Raw genomic sequence first — 19569 nt, 5'->3', positions numbered from 1 at the left:
AATTGGCAGAAATCCGCAGTTCACCGTCTCAGGTTAGAAAAGGAGGAAATCTTACTAAATTCTTTGATCTCATTAAAGATCTGGAAGTACTTTTGTGTGTGTGCTGTTTTGTGTCTCAGCATGTTAAGATTCCTTGATGAGACTCCCTGCACTGGCAAGATTTCTTCTCCACATTTTCCACCGTTGTTATTTTGCATCTCTTCTTTTGCATGAGAAATGGCCAGATTTTGAAATGGCTTAGGTCAATTCCCTTTCCACAGACTCTTGTGCAAGAAAAAGGACATTTTGCACAGGAGTTTTAATCCTTCCGTGCAGATTTGTGTTTCTTTCGGGGAAGGAAAAAAGGACCATGAAACACACACACACACACACACACACACACACACACACAATCTTGTAAGATTCCCCATGAGACTCCTTAAGGAAAGCAAAGCCAAGCCCCAAAGTGCAGAGAAATCTCACTACGAAAACAGTTCTTTTCACTCCCTGGGTTTCTTAGAGACAGTGAGATCCATACCTTTTCGTCATTGATTTACACTATCTTGACCCAAGGAGACACCTTAGTGAGTCATTTTTAAGACCTGAGAAATTCCTTGCCTCTAGCAAGGCAAAGAATGCTATTTTTTTTTCTTGTCAAGATCTCCCTAATTGCCACAAACCAGCTCTGCATAAAATCCATATCCTTTCCCTTGGGGAAGCAAAGCACAGAATTAATGGCTGGTTCTGGATAGCTCTGTGGTTTAGGAATGAGGCTGTGGAACCAGAGGTTGGGATTTCATTTCTCCCACTGGGCTTCCTGTGAGCAGAGCACGCCTATGTGGCCTTGGGCAGGCTGCAGAGTCCCAGGGCGCCCCCTAGAGGAAGGGAACAGCAAACCACTACTGGGTATTCTCTACCTGGAAAACCCTGTAAAGGGCAATCATAAGTCAGAGTTTACTTGACGGCACATTATGATTATTATCTTAACTAAAAACACACATGCAACCCCTCATGTGTTCCTACTCCTTAAAAATCCTTGCCATTTTCTTCAACTGGCTCTATTTGCATGTCAAACTGATTTCTTCTCTGGTCAAGAGCACTGCAAAGTACTTCCTCCCCTGGTGGGTCAAGAGGAATAACTTTGCAGTTCCCTGGCATCCTCTATAACAGTGGCCCCCAACCTTGGGCCTTCAGATGTTCTTTGACTACATCTCCCAGAAACCTTCACCACCACCACCTCTGCTGGCCAGGACTTCTGGGAGTTGAAGTCCAAGAACATCTGGAGGCCCCAAGGTTGGGGACCACTGCTCTGTAAGACAAAGAAAGATATTTTTTTTATCTCCAGCTCAGACAAAATTCAGGTGGTGGAATGATTGGCCTCAAAACGAGGGAAGGTGTAGGGGGAGAAGAGTTCATTGACATGAGAAGAGAGAATAGGACTGCTGTGAGCCTGAAGCTCCTTCAAAGCATGACCTTGTTGCACCAATGCATGGCTGGACCATTCCTTCAGATTGCAAGTCATTTGGTCACCGTGGCTTCCCTCCCCCCCAAAAAATGCAACAACTCATATTGGTTGATAGGAACCAGACTATAAATGATGAGAGTAACAGACAAAGGTGCTGAAAGCTGTGGATGTGAGGACAATTAACCGTGAGGGACAATTAGGTATGAGACGGACTTACTCTTGTTGTTGGACTTGTTGTTGAAATCTATAGTATCTAATGAGTGAAGTTCTGGTTTAACAGCTTGTAAAGGATTGCAAGCAGCATTGACAAAATGGAGGAAAGTGGTGGGAGGAGACAGGACAAAAAAAAGGTATGATTCCATGGAATGAATAACTCAGCAGAGCAATAATTGCTTTTGTAAATTTTCCCTCCCTTGTAAAGGCAGGGTGGGCACTGTACAATTAAAACCCTATTACATGAGTGTGAAACATTGCCATGATCTTCATGCTCTTTATAGGGTGAGGAAAAGACAAATTAAGGAAGCAAAATTGCCGACAGAAAAGCCCTGGACAAAATTCAGAGTTCAAGCACCGTGAAACAAGCTCGTCTGTGGCCATTAGTGGTGCCGTGGCAGTCAGCCATCGGTGCATACTCTTCGCCATGCGAGATCCAGTTCTTGCTAATACGAAATGCCTGCTGTGGTAAGATGAATGTTTTTCTGTGTGAACATGTCTCAGTGATCTCAGCAATGTTTAATATGCTGGAAGGCAGCATAAAATAAGGTGGTCATCTCTTATAGGAAGGAAGGAAGGAAGGAAGGAAGGAAGGAAGGAAGGAAGGAAGGAAGGAAGGAAGGAAGGAAGGAAGGAAGGAAGGAAGGAAGGAAGGAAGGAAGGAAGGAAGGAAGGAAGGAAGGAAATGTCCTGCCTTAGCTTTCACAGCCTCAGAAGGTTCAAGCTTGCCCATCCTAGTGCAGACCTATGCAACTTTGAGAAGCAATTGGCCTTTAAAAGGAATAGAGGAGGGTATGATTACAATATATTTTCATAAGAACATCCCCAAACTCGACTAGCTGTTCATATTTAATTTTTTTTAAAAAAAACCCTCAAGAGTAAGCAAAATTCAAACATGAGGAAAAACAAAAAAAAGTTGACTCCATCCAAATACAGGGTTTTTGAGCATTTTTAGAAGTTCTAGTATCTTGCATTAAATGACAAATTAACTACTGAACTTAAGATGAAAAGAGGAGAAATAAGTTCAAATATTTTTATGCTATTTGGGGTAGATTTGTTGGATTTGTATTAGTGAAAGGAAAAGGGAAAGCCTCTAAACAGCAATCAATACAATTTTGGAAAAAGAAGTTGGTATTAAAAGTGTTGTTCTAAGGGGTCCCATGGGTACGGGGTGCATGGTAGTTGAGATTGTATAGTGAGTATTGTGTAATTATGTATTTGTTTTTGTTCTGTAAAATAATACAAATATTTTTTAAAAAAAGAAGTTCTAGTATCAGTCTCTGTGTACTCAATCATGTCAGCATCAACAGTGTTTCTATTTTGAAAGGCTCCTCATCTCGAGCACAGACGTGGCAGATTGGCAGAATGTGCTTTCTCCATAATGGTGCGAATTGAACTTAAACAAGGTACATGAATGAAATGTCTGTCTCAATTCTTGCAGGAATTTTCCAAAACCTGCAATTCACATATTGGTGATGGAAAGTAATCGGAAGTGTTTAAAGAAGTTAAAATGCAGGACAAAGCAAAATGGATAGATTTCTTCAGATAAAAGTGGGAAATAGATGTACTGTACGTTGATCCAGATACTGGATCTCTGTCTCATTTTGGTTTTTCCTGGGGATCTTGTTTCCTTCCGAATACTAAGCTCGGGGCCGCACTAATGACAAGCCTTGCACCCCATTCATATTCTTTTCAAAATGGACATGATGTGCATAAGTGTATTTTTTCACATGGATGCCTCTTCCATCAACTAAACCATGCTTGTGCACATTTTTTCAAATGATGCGTGATCTGAATCAGAAGCTCTGAAATGCATGAATTCTCAATCATAAATTTGCATTCAGGTTCACCCTGGGTTCCGGGAGGTGTGAACTTGGTGATCTCATATTAAAACGTAAACCCAGACTATTTCTCACCCATCCCTAGCGAGTAGTGGAGCAAAACATGTATTGAAAAAATAAGAAAAAAGCGAAAATGGGGGTGGGCAGTGGGATCCCTATGTTACAACCCACAGATAACTCTAATCATTTAAAAGGCAATCCGAAGGAACTTCTCGAGAGCTCCAAATAAATTCAGAAAAATCCATATGGCAAATGCAGCATAAAAGAGGAAGAGAAGAATCTCCCTCCCCTTCAGTGCTATTTTCCAAAACATTTTTCTTATTTATGAGTTCTTGAAAGTCTGTCTTTTTTTAAAGACCAAGCTATTATAATAAATGAGCTAATTAAACGCATCCAGGAGTTTATCCATAGATTTGGTCTTGCCCTTTCACTGAAAAATGCATTATGCATTATCTTCTAAAGGTATATACACAGGAACGATGCTAGGAGATGCACAGTAAAAGAGCGTCTTGTGAATTCGCCGATTTAGAATTTGCAAGGCCAGATAATGCTTAGCCTCAACGACTGAAACTGATATTTACCAAGTGAATAAAATCTTAAATCCAGTATCCCAGAGCTTCTTGATTACATTTTAAAACTTTTCTCAAATAAGGATGTATTGATTTGCTACATCAGGAGATAATCTGTCATCTGTCATGCCAAACATCTCCCACGAGCCATGAAAGGGTTGCTGGAGGTCAATTTTCTTTTAATACTGTAGATTTTGCTGCATTCCATTTCAACTTTCTGTTGAATAAGCATTCCCCTTAATGCAGAATTTTATGAAAATAAATGCTCTTGTATTATTTTTTTTATGAAGCATTTTTAATGTGGCCTTATTTTTCTCACATAGCGTAAGCTAGCTGACTGTCAAATCTACCGATGACCGAAGACTGCGCTGCCTGCATTTGAGCTGAATTTCCATCATATCAGAGACCAAGCAAACAATCTTAAGCACTGCTGCAATCATAGTACAGGCTAGGCTTGCGATCGTTACGGAAATGACAACTGAAGATGCAACAGCCAGTCATAAGGATGTGAAAAAAAATCTCACCAAGGTCTAACTCATGATGATTCCAATTCAGAAGTATTTATTGCTGTTATTGTTATTACTTGCTGTCACGTCGCCTCCAACTTATGGCAACCCTATCAACGAGAGGTATGCAACATGTTCTTAACAGCCCTGCTCAGCTCTTGTAAATTCAAGCCTGTGGCCAGTATTTGTAGTGGCTGCCAACATGCTTGCGGACTGAGTTCAAGGTGGTGACAATGACAAATCTATGAACGGCTTTGGACCTGGATATTCGAAGGAGCGCCTCTTCCTGTGTAAACCTGCCAGACGCTGAGTCCCATTCTGTGGCTTCTTCCTACAAAGCTGCACCATTGTTTTGTGACATTCTGATACTTTCTGAGCCTGTTGCAAGATTTGGAGAGGCAAAACATTACCCTGATGACTATATTCTTTTAGGTACATTCATCAAAGTCAGTTGAATCCTACTGGTACATGCAAAAAAAAAAATTGGCATCTCAGCGGTTGCATTTCTAGCCAAGTAGACCACTTGTCCATCAAGAAATTCCGAACCAGAGATTCTTTCTCAAATAACAGTGGATAAATCACCTTAAATGGGAGAATCCTATCAATCTTAGACTCTTCTTTTCAGAAAAAAGGGACAGAAAGTCTGCATGGCTGCTTGATTTCCCCACTCTCTCCCTCCCCGCTTTTTGGGTGACAAAGGTGGAGTAAATCCCTCCGTTGATTGATACTGGCAGCTCTTCAGATGGCAGACTTATGTCACCTGAGTCAACAATTTATACATCGCCTTCTGGTGAGCATTCGGCACCAGTCTGAATCAGGTGCATTGCTGTCACATGAAATGACTTCCCATTGTTATGAGACCAAAGCACACTGCTCACAAAGGTGGGATTTATGTCCAGTTGAGTGGGCGGAAGGCAGCAAAGCTGGTCCCAAAATAACACAGATGAGATCACCAGGCTCCGAACCAAATGACTAAATTTGCAGTCTGAGATTTCAGATGGCGTGTCTGTATATCTCAGATTTATAGGATTCGGAGCTAACACTGAAGGGTTTGAGATTGATGTAAGAGTTGGGCAAGAGAGAAGTGTCCACACTTATGACTTATGAGACCCATCACTGAGAGACCAAAGGAAGTAGATATCAGACTGAAGTTCACCAAACCAATCTTGGAGGTTTGACAGTAGGGAAGAGGGATATTTCTCAAAGAAAATGCTAAATCGGATGTGAATCCCACAGCCCCAGGACCTTCCTACTGCCATTTCCACACACCCCTATCACCAGTGGAGCACCGGCAACAGAATTGTGATGCTGCTCAAGGTGTCCATTGCCTTGACAAGGAGAAATACAACAGGTGACTTCTTCCTCCAGTTACGGAGGGTCACCATCCAGAGGTAGACCTTCTTTCCTGAACACAGGGGTTCACATTATCCTAAGGACAGTCCACAGTATTCTAAGAGCATTTATGCTTTCCCAGCAAGTGTAAATTTGCCTCCAAAACATATGCACATCTGCAAACAAACAGGTCTGTCGCAACCTGCCTTCCTTCTCACAAGCTGCACATCACTATCAGAGTATTTATATTTATTTATTTATTTATTTATTTATTGGATTTATATACCGCCCCATAGCGCTACAAGCACTCTCCGGGCGGTTTACAATTTTAATTATAAAGGCTACACATTGCCCCCCCAGCAAGCTGGGTAGAGTAGAACCGATGGGCAAAAGCTTATGGAAAAAGCAGGCCTTTGGACTACGGAATCCAGTCAGCCATCATGGCCACTGGGAGAAGGTTTTGCCTCAAAAGGTGATATTTTCAAAGCTCCAATATTGATAACAAAATGGACACAATCTCTTTCTACGTGTGCAAGTCCAGAGCATATTCTCAGTGAGGACTAGTGAAACTGCATGCAACTGTCACCACACTTCATTATGTATTTGTCGGTTGTTATCCACATTGATGGTTCAACTTACTGATAGAAAGACAGAGAGAGAGAGAGAAGAGAGAGAAGTACAAACACAGACACATATATACTTCAAGGAAGAGAGATAGTCAGATATAGTGAGGCTGTGTGGGCAGGGGGGAAGAGAGAGAAGCATGCATGCATGATGCAAAATTGCCATTATACATTCTGCATGACAAACATCACATTATATCTGCTTTAAAGACCAGTTTGGACTTAGACACAGAGTGCAATCAGACAGGTATTTTACCCACACCTTCACGAGTTCTAATTCGATTTCTGCCACAACCCAAAGACGGACCAGAATTAATGAACTATCTGGACATGGTTGTCAACACAATACATGTGTGTTGGGCTTTTACAATTTATTTCTGCTTTTTTAGCAAAAGGAGGGAATGCCATAAAATGGAATTTTTTAGCACAAGTTTGCAACAGTTAAAGAGAATTTAGTTCTGCTTCAGTTTCCCAATGTTTGGGGTTAGGCATTCCTGGATTTAGTGGCAGCAGGTGTTTGATCCCATAGAGCTTATTGTGGTAATGAGCACATCAATAAGGAGAATTGGGTATCTTCTCTCTGAGATAATCAGGGCTAGAATGCTGGGAACACGGCCAGTGTTGGCTGCTCTTGTGGTCCAAATAAAGTATCAGTTTTCTTCCCAGTTCATTGTTCCCATCTCAAATTTCCAGGGCAATAACAATGGATTAGTGTATTGCCTACATGAATTCTACCTCCCTGGCCCATCCCTTACTCTTTTTTTAGCCTTCTCTGTCCTAGAGAGGTCACACAAAAAGGTGCTTAAAGACAGGCAATAAACTCTCTTCCAATGCACAGTGGCTTAAATAAGTTCCTCTCTGCAGAACGTTGCAGAATTATGCTTGCCTGTTGAAGCCAACAATCTTCAGCACCCAGAGGGGGATCCTCAATGCTTTCTTAAAAATTCATTTGTTTTTTAATTAAGGAATATGCTTTTCTCCCCCTAATTAACAGACCAACCCTCCAATATAAATAGATCACCAGTGGTTGTTGCTTTGATTGTTCCCTGCCAAGGAAATAGGCTGTGAAGGAAGTGTTTTAATAAAGGAGACTGAAACAATGAAGGATTGAGTTGTCATTTCACTTCCATTCAAGCCTGACAGTTGAAAATACTTGCTAAGGCTCAGTTTAAAGTTTGGCATAAAATTGTTGATGTGTTAGAAAAGGAAAGGTGTGTGTGGGGGGGGGAGAAAGAGGGAGGGAAGGATAGAGGGAGGGATTGAAAAAGAGAAGCTTAGTTTTATTTATCACTGTTGCTGGAAGAATGCTAAAGTGGTCTTTGTACTAGATCAGTTGTCCCCTACCTTGGGTGACCAAAGGGTTCTTAAAATGCAGCTCCTTGAAGACTTCATCACTAGCTGGACTAGGCTGGAAGATTTCTTCCAAGACTTTCCTTGTGTTATGTCGTATTATGTTTAATATGAAAACCAATCTTTGGGTTGATACAGAAGCTACACAACAAGTACTTCACTTAACATATTTACAGTCAGCTTCAAAAGAGCTGATAATGATTCAGCTCTCGCTGTGACGTATGCAACACACACAATTGCTTTTGAAGTTGCCCTGAATATTTGTACACATAGTTTTAATTTAACATCATTAGAAGTAGCAGTAGTCTAATTGCATGCCTGTAATTTCCTTGTAACTATCATTACAAGGTTTTCTCTACAAATCGATCAAGGAGTTGCCTTTTGGCACAAAACTCAGTAAGCAGACTGTTATAACTACTATTGCTCTGAGCATTCAGAATATAATATTCTTTTCCTGGAGACACAGAAACCCACCATCTAATTGAAATTCATTTGATATGAAGTTATGGAAGCATATAGATAAACAGGGGGGTGCTGCTAGAATTTGTTCAATATTGTATTAAACTACAGATACAATGGTGCCTCGCAAGATGATTGCCTCGCTGGATGAAAAACTCGCTAGACAAATGGGTCCAGCTAGGTTTTTGGTGCCTCACAAGACGATTGTTCCTATGGCCATTTTTTGTACGACGAATGCGCTTGCAGAGGCTAGCCCCGCACCATTTTTGTGCCCTTTCCCCCTGCCTTCTGCAAGCCTCCGAATGGAAAAAGGGAAAAAAAGAAAGCCTTTTTCTGTTCAGAGACTTACCGAAGGCAGGGGGAAAGGGCACGATCTTAAAAAATTATGCCAGACAAGCCTCTGCAAGTGCCACTCAGAGGGACCCCAGTGCTTCCCTTGCACCAAGAGAAGACTGGTGGGGGTCCCTCCGAGTGGTGCTTGCAGAGGGTAGCCCAGCACCATTTTTGAAGATTGCACCCTTTTCCCCTGCCTTCAGCAAGCCTCCGAATGGAAAAACGAAAAAAAAAAAAGCCTTTTTCCGTTTGGAGCCTTACCGAAGGCAGGGGAAAGGGGCATAATCTTCAAAAATGGTGCTGGGCTAGCCTCTGCAAGTGCCGCGTGCCGCTTGGAGGGACCCCTGCCAGTCTTCCGATGCTGCAAGGGAAGCCCCAGGAGACCTCTTAAGGTGGCAATCCAGGCTTTTTCTGACAAATTGCTTTGTCAATTCGTTTTGCCTTTATCCCTATCAAATGTCCCTCCCAGGCACCTAGACACACCCAAATTGATCAGACACTTCCCCTAACTCTCCTCTACAAGCCCACCAAGTTTAGTGAAGTTTGGGTTTTGGACGTCCAAGTTCTACACCTACAAGTAGGGCCCCCCAAGGAAAGTCCCCCACAGGCACCCAGAGTAGTCAAAATTACAGAGAAGCTTCCCTTGACTCCCCTCTACAAGCCCTCCAAGTAAACCTCTGAGCTATCCAGAAGTTTGCCATCTTGCCTAGGTTGCCACAAGGTACCTCAGCCTTTCACAGTGGGCAGCAAATAATGCTGCTATTCCTCATTTTGATTTGCAGAACAAAGACAAACAAGGATTCACATTCCTAATGCCACACTTGTAAATGGGATGTAATTAATCCTGCTTTTACCTGAAGGTCTACACACGCACATTCAGTAAACTTAAACATAAGGGGTGGGAAGGGAGATCAGTGTTGGATGAGGCACTGAAAGACCTTGGACTACTATATTCAAGGGCATGATTAGGGACCTCTTTAGTATCCAAGTAAGAGAATTATCTATGAATGTATTCCTCTGCTCAAAGCATAGGGGGAGGAATCACGTGTCGGTTCTATCTGTTGGCTACAGAAAGCTCTTAAGAGAGCCTCCTGTAGTTTCCCCAAGGTTGTTAAAATCTCAGGTCACAGACTAGAAGAGATCCTGCCGTGCTTGGCAAATTGAATGCAATTTTAGCCATTTGAAAGCTTAAGTGGCCCAATTTTTCTCCTGCTTACACATCAGCAGGAGAATGGAATTGTGCATGCAGTCCTCCTGCATGCACACTAAGCACCACACCAAAAGAGAGTGACAGAATCACAAGATATCTACCCAGCAAAGGCAGCTAGAGCAACAACACAGAGCACAGGGTGGAGAATTATGCCCCACTTTGCCCATGTCCCCGTGTGAACACTGGCACTTCTCTCACTTCATCTTGTGCCTCCCCACCCTTTTCTCTGCTTTCAAGATCCTACTTCCATTCATTCTCGTATTAACTTGGTGGGTGTCATTCTTGTCGTTGTTTTGTCATTAGTTTAATTGAAACTGGGTTGTCTTGTGTGGTGCCTCAGATAAAATGAGACAGCCTCGGTTAAGCTGTCTTCCATTTCCTTGAAGGATAACAGTGCACAACCTCATAGCACGTGGTGATCCATAATACATGACCCGTCTTACCCAAACCATTTCTCCGTTTCCTTCCTCGGTTTTACAAATTACAATTTTACAATCCAAAGCATTTCCTCAAGGCTGCTCTCTATATTGCCATATCATGTGCTACCTGCCATGTCCCTTTGTTCCTGCTAATTATTTACAGGCACTTCCTATCACTTTTGCTTGGGGAGTTTCCTCTGCTGGATTGGAATCTACTTTGGTTATTAAGGCTTCGCGGCAAACAAGATGCCATCTTTTCTCTTTTTTTTCTTTTCTTAAACTGCAGTTCACAAGCCATTTTTAACTATCTGCTGTTTGAAAGTTTTTTTTTGTTTTGTTTTGAGCTTTGGAAAATTCATTGCAAGTTGGATATCAAAGTCAAAAGGGGTATGGAATCTTTCATGCAAACCAACTCAGGCCAATTAAATGAGACGCTAGATCAAAAAAAAGAGGGGGAAATGGTAGAAAATATGTAGAAAATATACATATGAAGAAAATATACATATTGTCTTTATTTTCGTGTAAAATGTGACCAGTGAACTGAGTGAATGGTGCTAAAAAGAACTAGTTACAGTTAAATCAATACATCCTTGAAAAAGGCTGGCAGGCCAAAATAGGACAGGCATTTTACATGGGACTAAAGAGTATATATTTTCTCCATCCTGGGACTATAGTTTTGCTTTTTCAGTGGATGTTATCAGTTCCCTTCCTTATTTACAATGAAACGAGATGCCACTTATGATCATTTAAGCAATCCCAAGTGAAGGAGTAAAAGGAAATGTGGCTTGTTGTGGGTTTTTCAGGCTGTTTGGCCGTGTTCCGAAGGTTGTTCTTCCTAATGTTTCGCCAGTCTCTGTGGCCGGCATCTTCAGAGGACAGGAGTCAGAACTCTGTCTGTGCTCTGGGTTCAGTCTGTTTGGAAAGCCTTCGAGAATACATTGAAATGTGGCTTGGTTCAGCTTTGAACATTTCCCAAAGATCAGCAAGCCTCTCCTCTCCCCGGGCTCATTTGTAGATAGCAGGGGCCTTCATTTTGAAGTCACAGGCAGGAATTGCCTCTCCTGTTCGCCTCTGATACAATAACATAACACAGCAGATCATTATAAATGTAGGCCTTGGGCACAATAAAGCCTACGCTTATAAGATGAAAGACCTACAGTTTTGTTTGGTTTGGTTTCTGGTCAATTGCACAACTGACCTTGCTTGTGGACGAAATTCGTGACTTTCTTTCAAGGTGTTTTGAGTGACTACGAGTGCCTGTGGTGGTCATGAAACAAACTCAGTTTGTTAGAGGGGATCTATTCAGGAGGGCAGGGGAAATCATTTCAAATTGTGTCAGGACTTGCTCAGATGGAAAATCTTGACTGTTATTAGAGTGCACTGCATCATGATCTAGCAAAGTAGCAGCACGGAGCATCTTATCCATTTTCAGCCTTTAGACCAGGGATAGATGATAGTTGTCTGTAGCCCTCTAAGGCTATTTGCATCCCAATCACAAAACAAATTGCAAAGGGAAAATTATTCTTGGAATACTGCATATATAGTGTGTGGTTTTGGATTTCTGTTGTTGTTGTTTTGCAAGAAAACAGGTAGCAGATTCTACTCCCACCTCTTCCGCAAACTCACAAAAATGAAATAGGAGGTTGATTCTGAGTAGCTTCTGGATTCCATTTCTTTCCTGCATTTTGTTCATCTGGGAGGCTGGTGTGGGCCCACTTGCATCCTAGGTGTTAAAAACTGGTCTCCCCAAAGTCACCCACCTCCAGTTTCTTCATTTGGCCTGCTTGAGTGGGCAAGGTCAAAGACTGCCTTACTCCTCGAGACTGTTCTGAACAAGAACAGTCTTCCTGTTTTTTTCAGTAGTTGAGTTACGTACTGCATATCAGACTCTGGATAATTCCAGGCTGCCAGATCACAGCCAGCTCATCTCCTACCTAAGTGTCAATCCCGATATATTGCTAATAAGATATACTTCCATCCAAAGTAAAGCTTGCTCTCTGTCAGCTTGAGAACCAAAGAAAATAGGCTAATTTCATGGCAAGGGATGCAAATTTTGATTTATTGATAAACAACAATCAAATATGTTTCTCCATGACTTGAACTGTGGCAAGAGGGCAAATGTGGAGTGAGAAGTTCAGCCTCAGGTGAAATGTATATACTTTCAGGAGTATTATTTTGGTGTATTTTAGTAAAGGTGCAGTATTAGGAAATCTGGTCATGGAATAAAGCTTGTTCCGTGAACTAGTAAAAGCACCGAATGAGTTGTTTGTGTCTTTGTGATCAATCACCCTTGCGTTCTTGCACATGTAAAAATTCTCAATGGTAATGAGATAAATTATCTTGCCACTACACATGGACACACACACACACACACACACACAGACAGAGAGAGACAGAGACAGAGGGAGTACTTGCTCATTCCTTCATATGGGAATGAGCCAAGCAATGATTTATGTATCCAGTCCCCAGAATGCAGTATAATCCAAAAAAATTTAAAAGTGAAAAAAAGAAATAAGAATAAAAATAATTAGTTTATTTGAAACAGTTGCAGTTGTTGTCAAACTGCAATCCTCCTCCTCCTTCTAAACATTAAAGAAGCTTAATTTCTTCTTAATATTTTTAATAGCCTCTATTCTCCTTTCAATAGTTAAAGGTTTAATCTTCTGAAAAACATCCAAAGAATTTCCTTTTTAAATCCTTTTTTCTCACTATGATTGTTTTAATATTACTGCCAGGACTGCCATATTTTCATATTTTGCATTTTCCAAACTCATTTTCATGGAGGGTTTTTATGTTTTTTGGGGGGTGCCTTTTAGAGAGGAGGATGTCCTCCATCAGCTTCAGAAACAGAACAGAAACAACAGCCCCCTTGCATTCAAGCTTGGAAGGCAGGTTTGGGGGATGACATTTGCATTTGCAGTGTTGACTTTAAGATTTCAGGAACACATCATATACCACATGAGACGTTGCCTTTCATGCTCAGCTATAGATCCGGCTTTTATACAGCTCAGTTTAATGTTAATTTATTAGCACAGCAGGTCAAATACTCTGCATCTCTATGCAAAATGAAGGGATCATCATCATCTTAAAACTGAAGAGCTGGAAGGGACCCTCTGGATCATCAAGTCCACCCCCTGTCAAGGAGGCACGGGGGGGAATTGAACCCCCAACCTCTGGATCTGCAGCCAGAGACCTAGCGACCTTCCGAAAAGCCTTGGGCAATGCTAGCCATGTTCTTGTTATAATCCCGTCAAGTTGCTTCCAACTTATGGCGACCTTAAAAATTCGCAACCTCCAAAAGGTCTTCTCATTAACAGCCTGGACAGGACCAATGGCTCAGTTCATTAAAAGGTAGCACTACGTAACTGCTCGTCTACATATGCTTCTCTCTTTAATTCCTTGGGCCAATGCAGCAAAACCTTTCTATACTGGTCATTTAAAGGCTTGTTTGGTGGGGTCACCTTGAGTGTTAAGACACTCTCATTGCTCTTGGATGTTGAGCTTCAGAAATTTTTATATTTCGCTTAAACTCATTATCAATCCAAGGTTTATGGGCTCTCCCCTAATCAAGGAATCCAGACATCTGATTGCTGAGGGCCAGGAGTCACTTTAAAAGACAACAAAGGTGCCAGAACATCTGTCCTGATGAAACATTATTTCCTACAAAACCTCTGTACTGTGAAAAACATAATAAAATAAGATTGTAATCTTAAAATGATTGGTTGTCCAGAGTGATACAGTTTCATATTACACCTGATAGTAGTGAAGTATAAGAGTATAGTTTACACATAAAAATAACAACAGGACTTATTGTCATCCCTAGATAGGAATCTGATTAAAAGATTGCCTCAAATGATGCTGGTTCTAGCTCTTGGGAAGAACTTGGGCAAAGATGATACTCTTCTCCAGTCCCTTTTCTTCTCCATCAAGGCTACTGATGCCCATTGGCTTACCTCAATGGGCCCAATTCCAACCACTTCCAAGAAGGGTAGGATAAGACACAAGGGGTGTGGGGTGCTTGGTGCTTCTTCCTGAGTCCTCTCCTTCCTTCTTCCCTTCCTCACAGCGAAAGGGAGATAAACAGGTAGCAGCAGTGAGGTGCAACAACAGAAGCTGGAGGCACTAAGTGTTGGCCTTTAGTTGACATCAGTCTTACTCAATGTGACCAGTCAGAAAGAATTGAGGTAGCTGTATTGCAAAGAATCTTGAGGGGCACAACTACTCTGTCAATGGCAATGGTTCCTGTATTGTGGTATGGTCCCTAGGGGTTTCAAAAAGATTCCAACCTCAGACACTTCTCCTGGTCTTCACAATAATGATTTCAATCCAGACATACCCTCCTGCTGGGGAAAGACTCAGAAGCTGCTGTTTTTAATCCTCCTTTCCATTAAAAAAAGAGAACAAACAATAAAAGCCCAAGAAGTAAGCCAAGAAGATTATTGCTATCTGATATGAAAACATTATATTTTCCTGAAAGCATGTCACTGTCTTACTGCTCAAACAGACATATAAAAATTGCATTGCCCAAAGTCGATATAGCCACAATGACATCTGACCTCTGGTAGAATGAGGAAGAGGAGGAGAAATGGGGGTGGTAGTGGGTGGTCTTCCTATCCCACCTCCTCCTCTCACTTGTCCCACTTTCACCTAATGATCCCTCAATCAACTTGCAACCAAAACTGTGCTCATCTTTTGATCAACGATCATCAAACAAAACCAAATTCACAATAGCTATTGCTCAGAAACCTCACGTTATAATAAACAAACAGAATGAACCTCTTTAAAAAGCTCTGTTTCTATGCACAGGTTCAGTGTAACATCTGTTTTGCTCCTAAGACAAAGTCTCATGACATCTTTAGTACATACATTTTTAAACAATTAGAACAGATTGTGTGTACTGTCTCACAAGAAGCATTTAAGCTAAATTTAATATTCTCTGCAACTCCAGACCACTGTTGTGCTGCCTTGCATGAATCATGCTCCAAAATATTAATAGAGAGAGAGATGCTTATAAGGATCAAGAAATCAGGTAAGAAATTAATAATGTACCAGGTTTTTCACATTAAGGAGTGTCCATGAAGTCAACTGAATGGCCAGGGTGTCTTTCTCTTTGCAAAGACAGGCTTCATGCATCTTTAGAACATCTACACTAGTTTTCAGGGAAATGTTGTTTATCGCTGTTAGGTTTTCATACAACTGAACAGTCACATTTTTTCCTAAAGATCATCCCAATTAAAAATATGAGTACTCATCACACAAGAAAGTACATCAACCACATTTGAAAATTCAAAGACGAAATGAGCCTGGATACACATGCTTATATTTATCTCTATGTCTAGGTGTATGTTTGTGTGTACGTTGCGATTCTAAGTAAACTTAACAAGCTTTAGGGTTTTACTAACTTTATTCATTGGTTGTTGTAGGTTTTTCGGGCTGTTTGGCTGTGTTCTGGAGGTTTTTCTTCCTAACATTTCACCAGTCTCTGTGGCTGGCATCTTCAGAAGACAGGAGTGGCTTCATTCTTCTACCTATAATAGCTCTTGAGCATCATTCTTTACACTTCCTGTGATGTAAACTGTGTGCGTCCCTCATAATGAACCATTAGACATGTTGGGCTAGAACACAACTTGTCCGAAACTGCTAAAACTGTTCTAGCCCAGCATAATCTGTACAGTAGACATAGTTCTCCAGCAGAAAAAAAAAACATATTACAAAATTACCAGAATTATTCTGTTAACTGATGTAGTATGTCTGAACTTAACTTACCTGTAGGAGAGCCTTCCATGATGTGCCCAACGTATGGCCCTTCCCGGAAAAGTGGCCGGTTGTCGTTCTGGTCAATAACAACGATGTCTAAAGGCTCGGGGCCTTCTATGCTTTTCCCGCTGGCATCGGTGATCTCCACCTGGAGCTGGATAAACAAAAATAAAAAGGATGCAGGTGACTCCTGTGGATGCTATGGAGACATCAAATAAAGGAAAGAGGAAAAGGAGAGTTGAAATCAGCATTTTTCTTCCATAACAAGCATCCCGGCAAAGTTAACCGTTGAGCTGGCTGAGCTTGGTGCTAAAAGTAGGATGCTTGTGAGAGCATGAAGCAATTGAGGAGGGGAAGGTGGGGGGAGGAGAGTTCACGCCGAGATCCCTGTTGGGCACTTGCGACTGAATTTGCCAAATCTGCTGGAGGTGGCAATGAGGAACAACGGGCATGAGGGAAAGAAAACACAATTTGATGCTAATGAAGTGCATATTTGCTTAGAATAAGTTTTTTTTCCCCCCTCTCCTTCTACTTCAAGCATAATTACACTTAAGGGGAACATACTGAGCCACAAAATAAAATGCAAGGTAAGCCATTGCTGGGCACTGAGTTGCGGAAATAAGACTGTTAGGAGGGGGGGGGAATAAGAAGAAAAGAACCACGGTAAACAACATTCTCCGATGTATTGTATCCTGATCTGTTTGATTTCCCTGTGGAAGAATATCACAATACCGGTCACCAGACAGTAACGGATCAGCTCAGCGAAAGAGGCAAACAGGGCAATTCTGTAATACCTAGTAAGAGATCACTCCTCTGCTAATCCTTAAAAATGCATATGAAAACAACTTCTGTTTATTCTCCAACCGCAGCTAGTTGGATAGCACAGTGATTTAAGTATCTGGCTGTGGAGTCATAGGTTGGGAGTTCGATTCCCCCACTGTGCCTTCCAGAAGAAGACCCAACCTGTATGGCCTTGGGGAAACTGCACAATGCCAAGGCGCCCCCTAGAGGAAGGGAATGTTAAATCACTTCTAAGTATTCTCTACTTAGAAAACTCTGGAAAGGGTTGCCATAAGTCAGAATCGACTTGAAGGCATGCAGCTGCTGCTATTCTTATTCTTATCATCATCATCAACAACAACAGCCTGTAATTAATTCAGGGAAGAATGTGGGGATTGATTGTGAACACATTTGAGAGTCTCTTGAGCAAGAACAGCACTCTGTTGGACGATCCTTCCAGAAACACCGTTGGATGGCTCCTGGTGTCAATGAAGAAGACTGAGTGGATTCTGAATGACATCAGCCTTAGTGGACTTAACGACATGTTTAGATTTTAATTTAAACTCAAAGCCTACTTAGACGACCATTTTTAAGTGGAATGGTTATGATGAAGTGAGCATTATTTATCATGTGTTCATTTCACCCGAATGGAATCTGTCTTCAAGTGGCAAATCACTCATGTTTCAATGCTAATTAGATTTAAAAAGTAAAAATACTTTAGAATATGGGGAAGAACACATCCAGAGCAGTTAGCTAGAGAAGCATCTCTTAACCTTTTCTTTACCGACGGCCCTCTTGCTGGGGGGGCAATGTGTAGCCTGTATAATTAAATTGTAAACCGCCCAGAGAGTGCTTGTAGCACTATGGGGCGGTATATAAGTCCAATAAATAAATAAATAAATAAAATTTATGTTCCTTCCTTCCTTCCTTCCTTCTTAACTGCGAAATATATAACATTTCTTCAAGCCTTCACAGACCCCCTATGAGGACATCATGATCCCTTGGGGGTCTGGGGAACAAAAGGTTAAGAACCTATGAAGTAGAGTATAATTATCCTGCAAAAAGCAGACTTACTATCTTGTGCAGTATAAAACACCTTCCCATATCTTCCTAAGGACTGAGAGTCAAACTGGATTGTTTTTCTTCTCAACCATCTATAGTTATACTACAAATATATATGCAAATAAATATATGCACACAAACGCCACCTTTCACCCAGCAAAACAGATACCAAATCCCTGTAGCCTGAAATGCATGAACAGAGAGGAAAACAAGAAGAACATGCAGGTCCAATTGGAAATGAAGCATTCAGACACATATTGAGCTAATTTGTTAGACAGAGGACCACATACCCAAAGATGGAGTTCAGTTGAAGGGGAAGGCTAGGCACCATATAAAAACAAATGGTGGCTGGATTAAGAACTCCGGCAGTCACACTTGGAATCAGATTCTCTCTTAAAAATATAAATATTGAGCTCTCCAGCCTGGCATAACTGAGTGCCCACAAAGGCGTAATGTATCACCATCGAATGGGATAATAAGCAATCCATCTTAACAATGGAATTAGAATTCTGACCTAATTCTCTCCCAGTAGGGTTCATTGCAACCCTATAAATAACTCATAAATATCACACACACTGAGAAGGAATAGATTAACTGAATAAACACAAGCGATAGAGCATTTTCAGACCCCCTGTGGCTCATGCTATCTCCAGGGGGAATGGAGCATACAGGAGCACGAGGATGGGGAGAAGTGGAAAATTCTTATCTCCAAACCCGGTTTCCTCATCTTGCTGCCAGAGGTAAGTGGCAGTTCCTGCCTCGTATGGCTGAGGTGTTGCTGGGCTCTTCAAAGAGTGCTTGTTCATAACTCTTGAATTCTACTTCAAGGCAGTGTTTTTTAGAGTGTACTCCAGGAAGTCTTAGGTTCTGAAGCTTGGCGTGGGGTGGGCTCCTCATTGATAAGAAGAGATCTGCAACAGCTCTTTTAAGGGGGTTGGAAAAGCTTTTTATAGCAGGCTGCTGCTCATTCACCTTGTTTTCCCAACTGAGCATGCGCAGTAGAAAGTCAGGCTGCTTCACATGCATTTACACCAATTCTGGGATGGCTCTGCTGTTAGACAAGACACGTATCCCAATGCTTTAATGTTTGCTTGCTTTTAATGGTTCAATTGTATTTTTAATTAATTTGTGTTTAGTTTGATTGTTTTGTAACATTTATTCTTTTTAATACTGTGAGCTGTCTTGGGTCCTGTTATCATGAGAAAGAAGGGTTATAAATAAAACAAACAAACAAATAATTAAAAAATAAATTCCATGATGGGGGTTTGCCATGTTTCTGTACTGCTTTCTCCCTGGCCAAACAGGACGTTTGAGTTTCCAAAGAAGGCAATAGGAGGTGTAAACGCAGGCTGTTTGAAAACACCACCACCTCATGGGGTTTGCAACCTGCATTTTTAAACTCATCTTTGAGAAGCAGACCTGGCCCAGACACCTGCCAATAATTTGGAGGACTTCCACACATTTATTTATTTTTTCATGCACTATCCACAAAATGTTGGCACACAGCCAGATAGATTATGACTGGTTTTGGTCGAAAGCTAGTCCTTTGGTTAATTTTATTAGAGGTCCAATAAAAGGTTTCACCTTTTGATGCCAGGAAAGCACAGTAGCCAGGAATTAGGCAGTGGCAACCGACCCATTAAAGACATCTCATCCTGCAGCTATGCCCAC

At 41.4% G+C, this 19569-nt stretch overlaps 1 protein-coding gene across 3 annotated transcripts in view; it reads right to left on the bottom strand.

Annotated features, from left to right (window-relative positions):
* Positions 1-19569, bottom strand: part of CDH13 (cadherin 13) — a 692714-nt gene that overhangs the window by 253479 nt on the left and 419666 nt on the right. For all 3 annotated transcript variants that reach the window (XM_072980590.2, XM_078380491.1, XM_020801938.3), the window contains one exon: positions 16066-16210. In XM_072980590.2, the coding sequence (XP_072836691.2) occupies positions 16066-16210 (145 nt within the window). The remainder of the gene's footprint in view (positions 1-16065; positions 16211-19569) is intronic.

Source organism: Pogona vitticeps, chromosome 10 (genome assembly GCF_051106095.1).
Source record: "Pogona vitticeps strain Pit_001003342236 chromosome 10, PviZW2.1, whole genome shotgun sequence".
Taxonomy (NCBI): Eukaryota; Metazoa; Chordata; class Lepidosauria; order Squamata; family Agamidae; genus Pogona; species Pogona vitticeps.
This window is presented reverse-complemented; position numbering and strand designations above follow the sequence as displayed.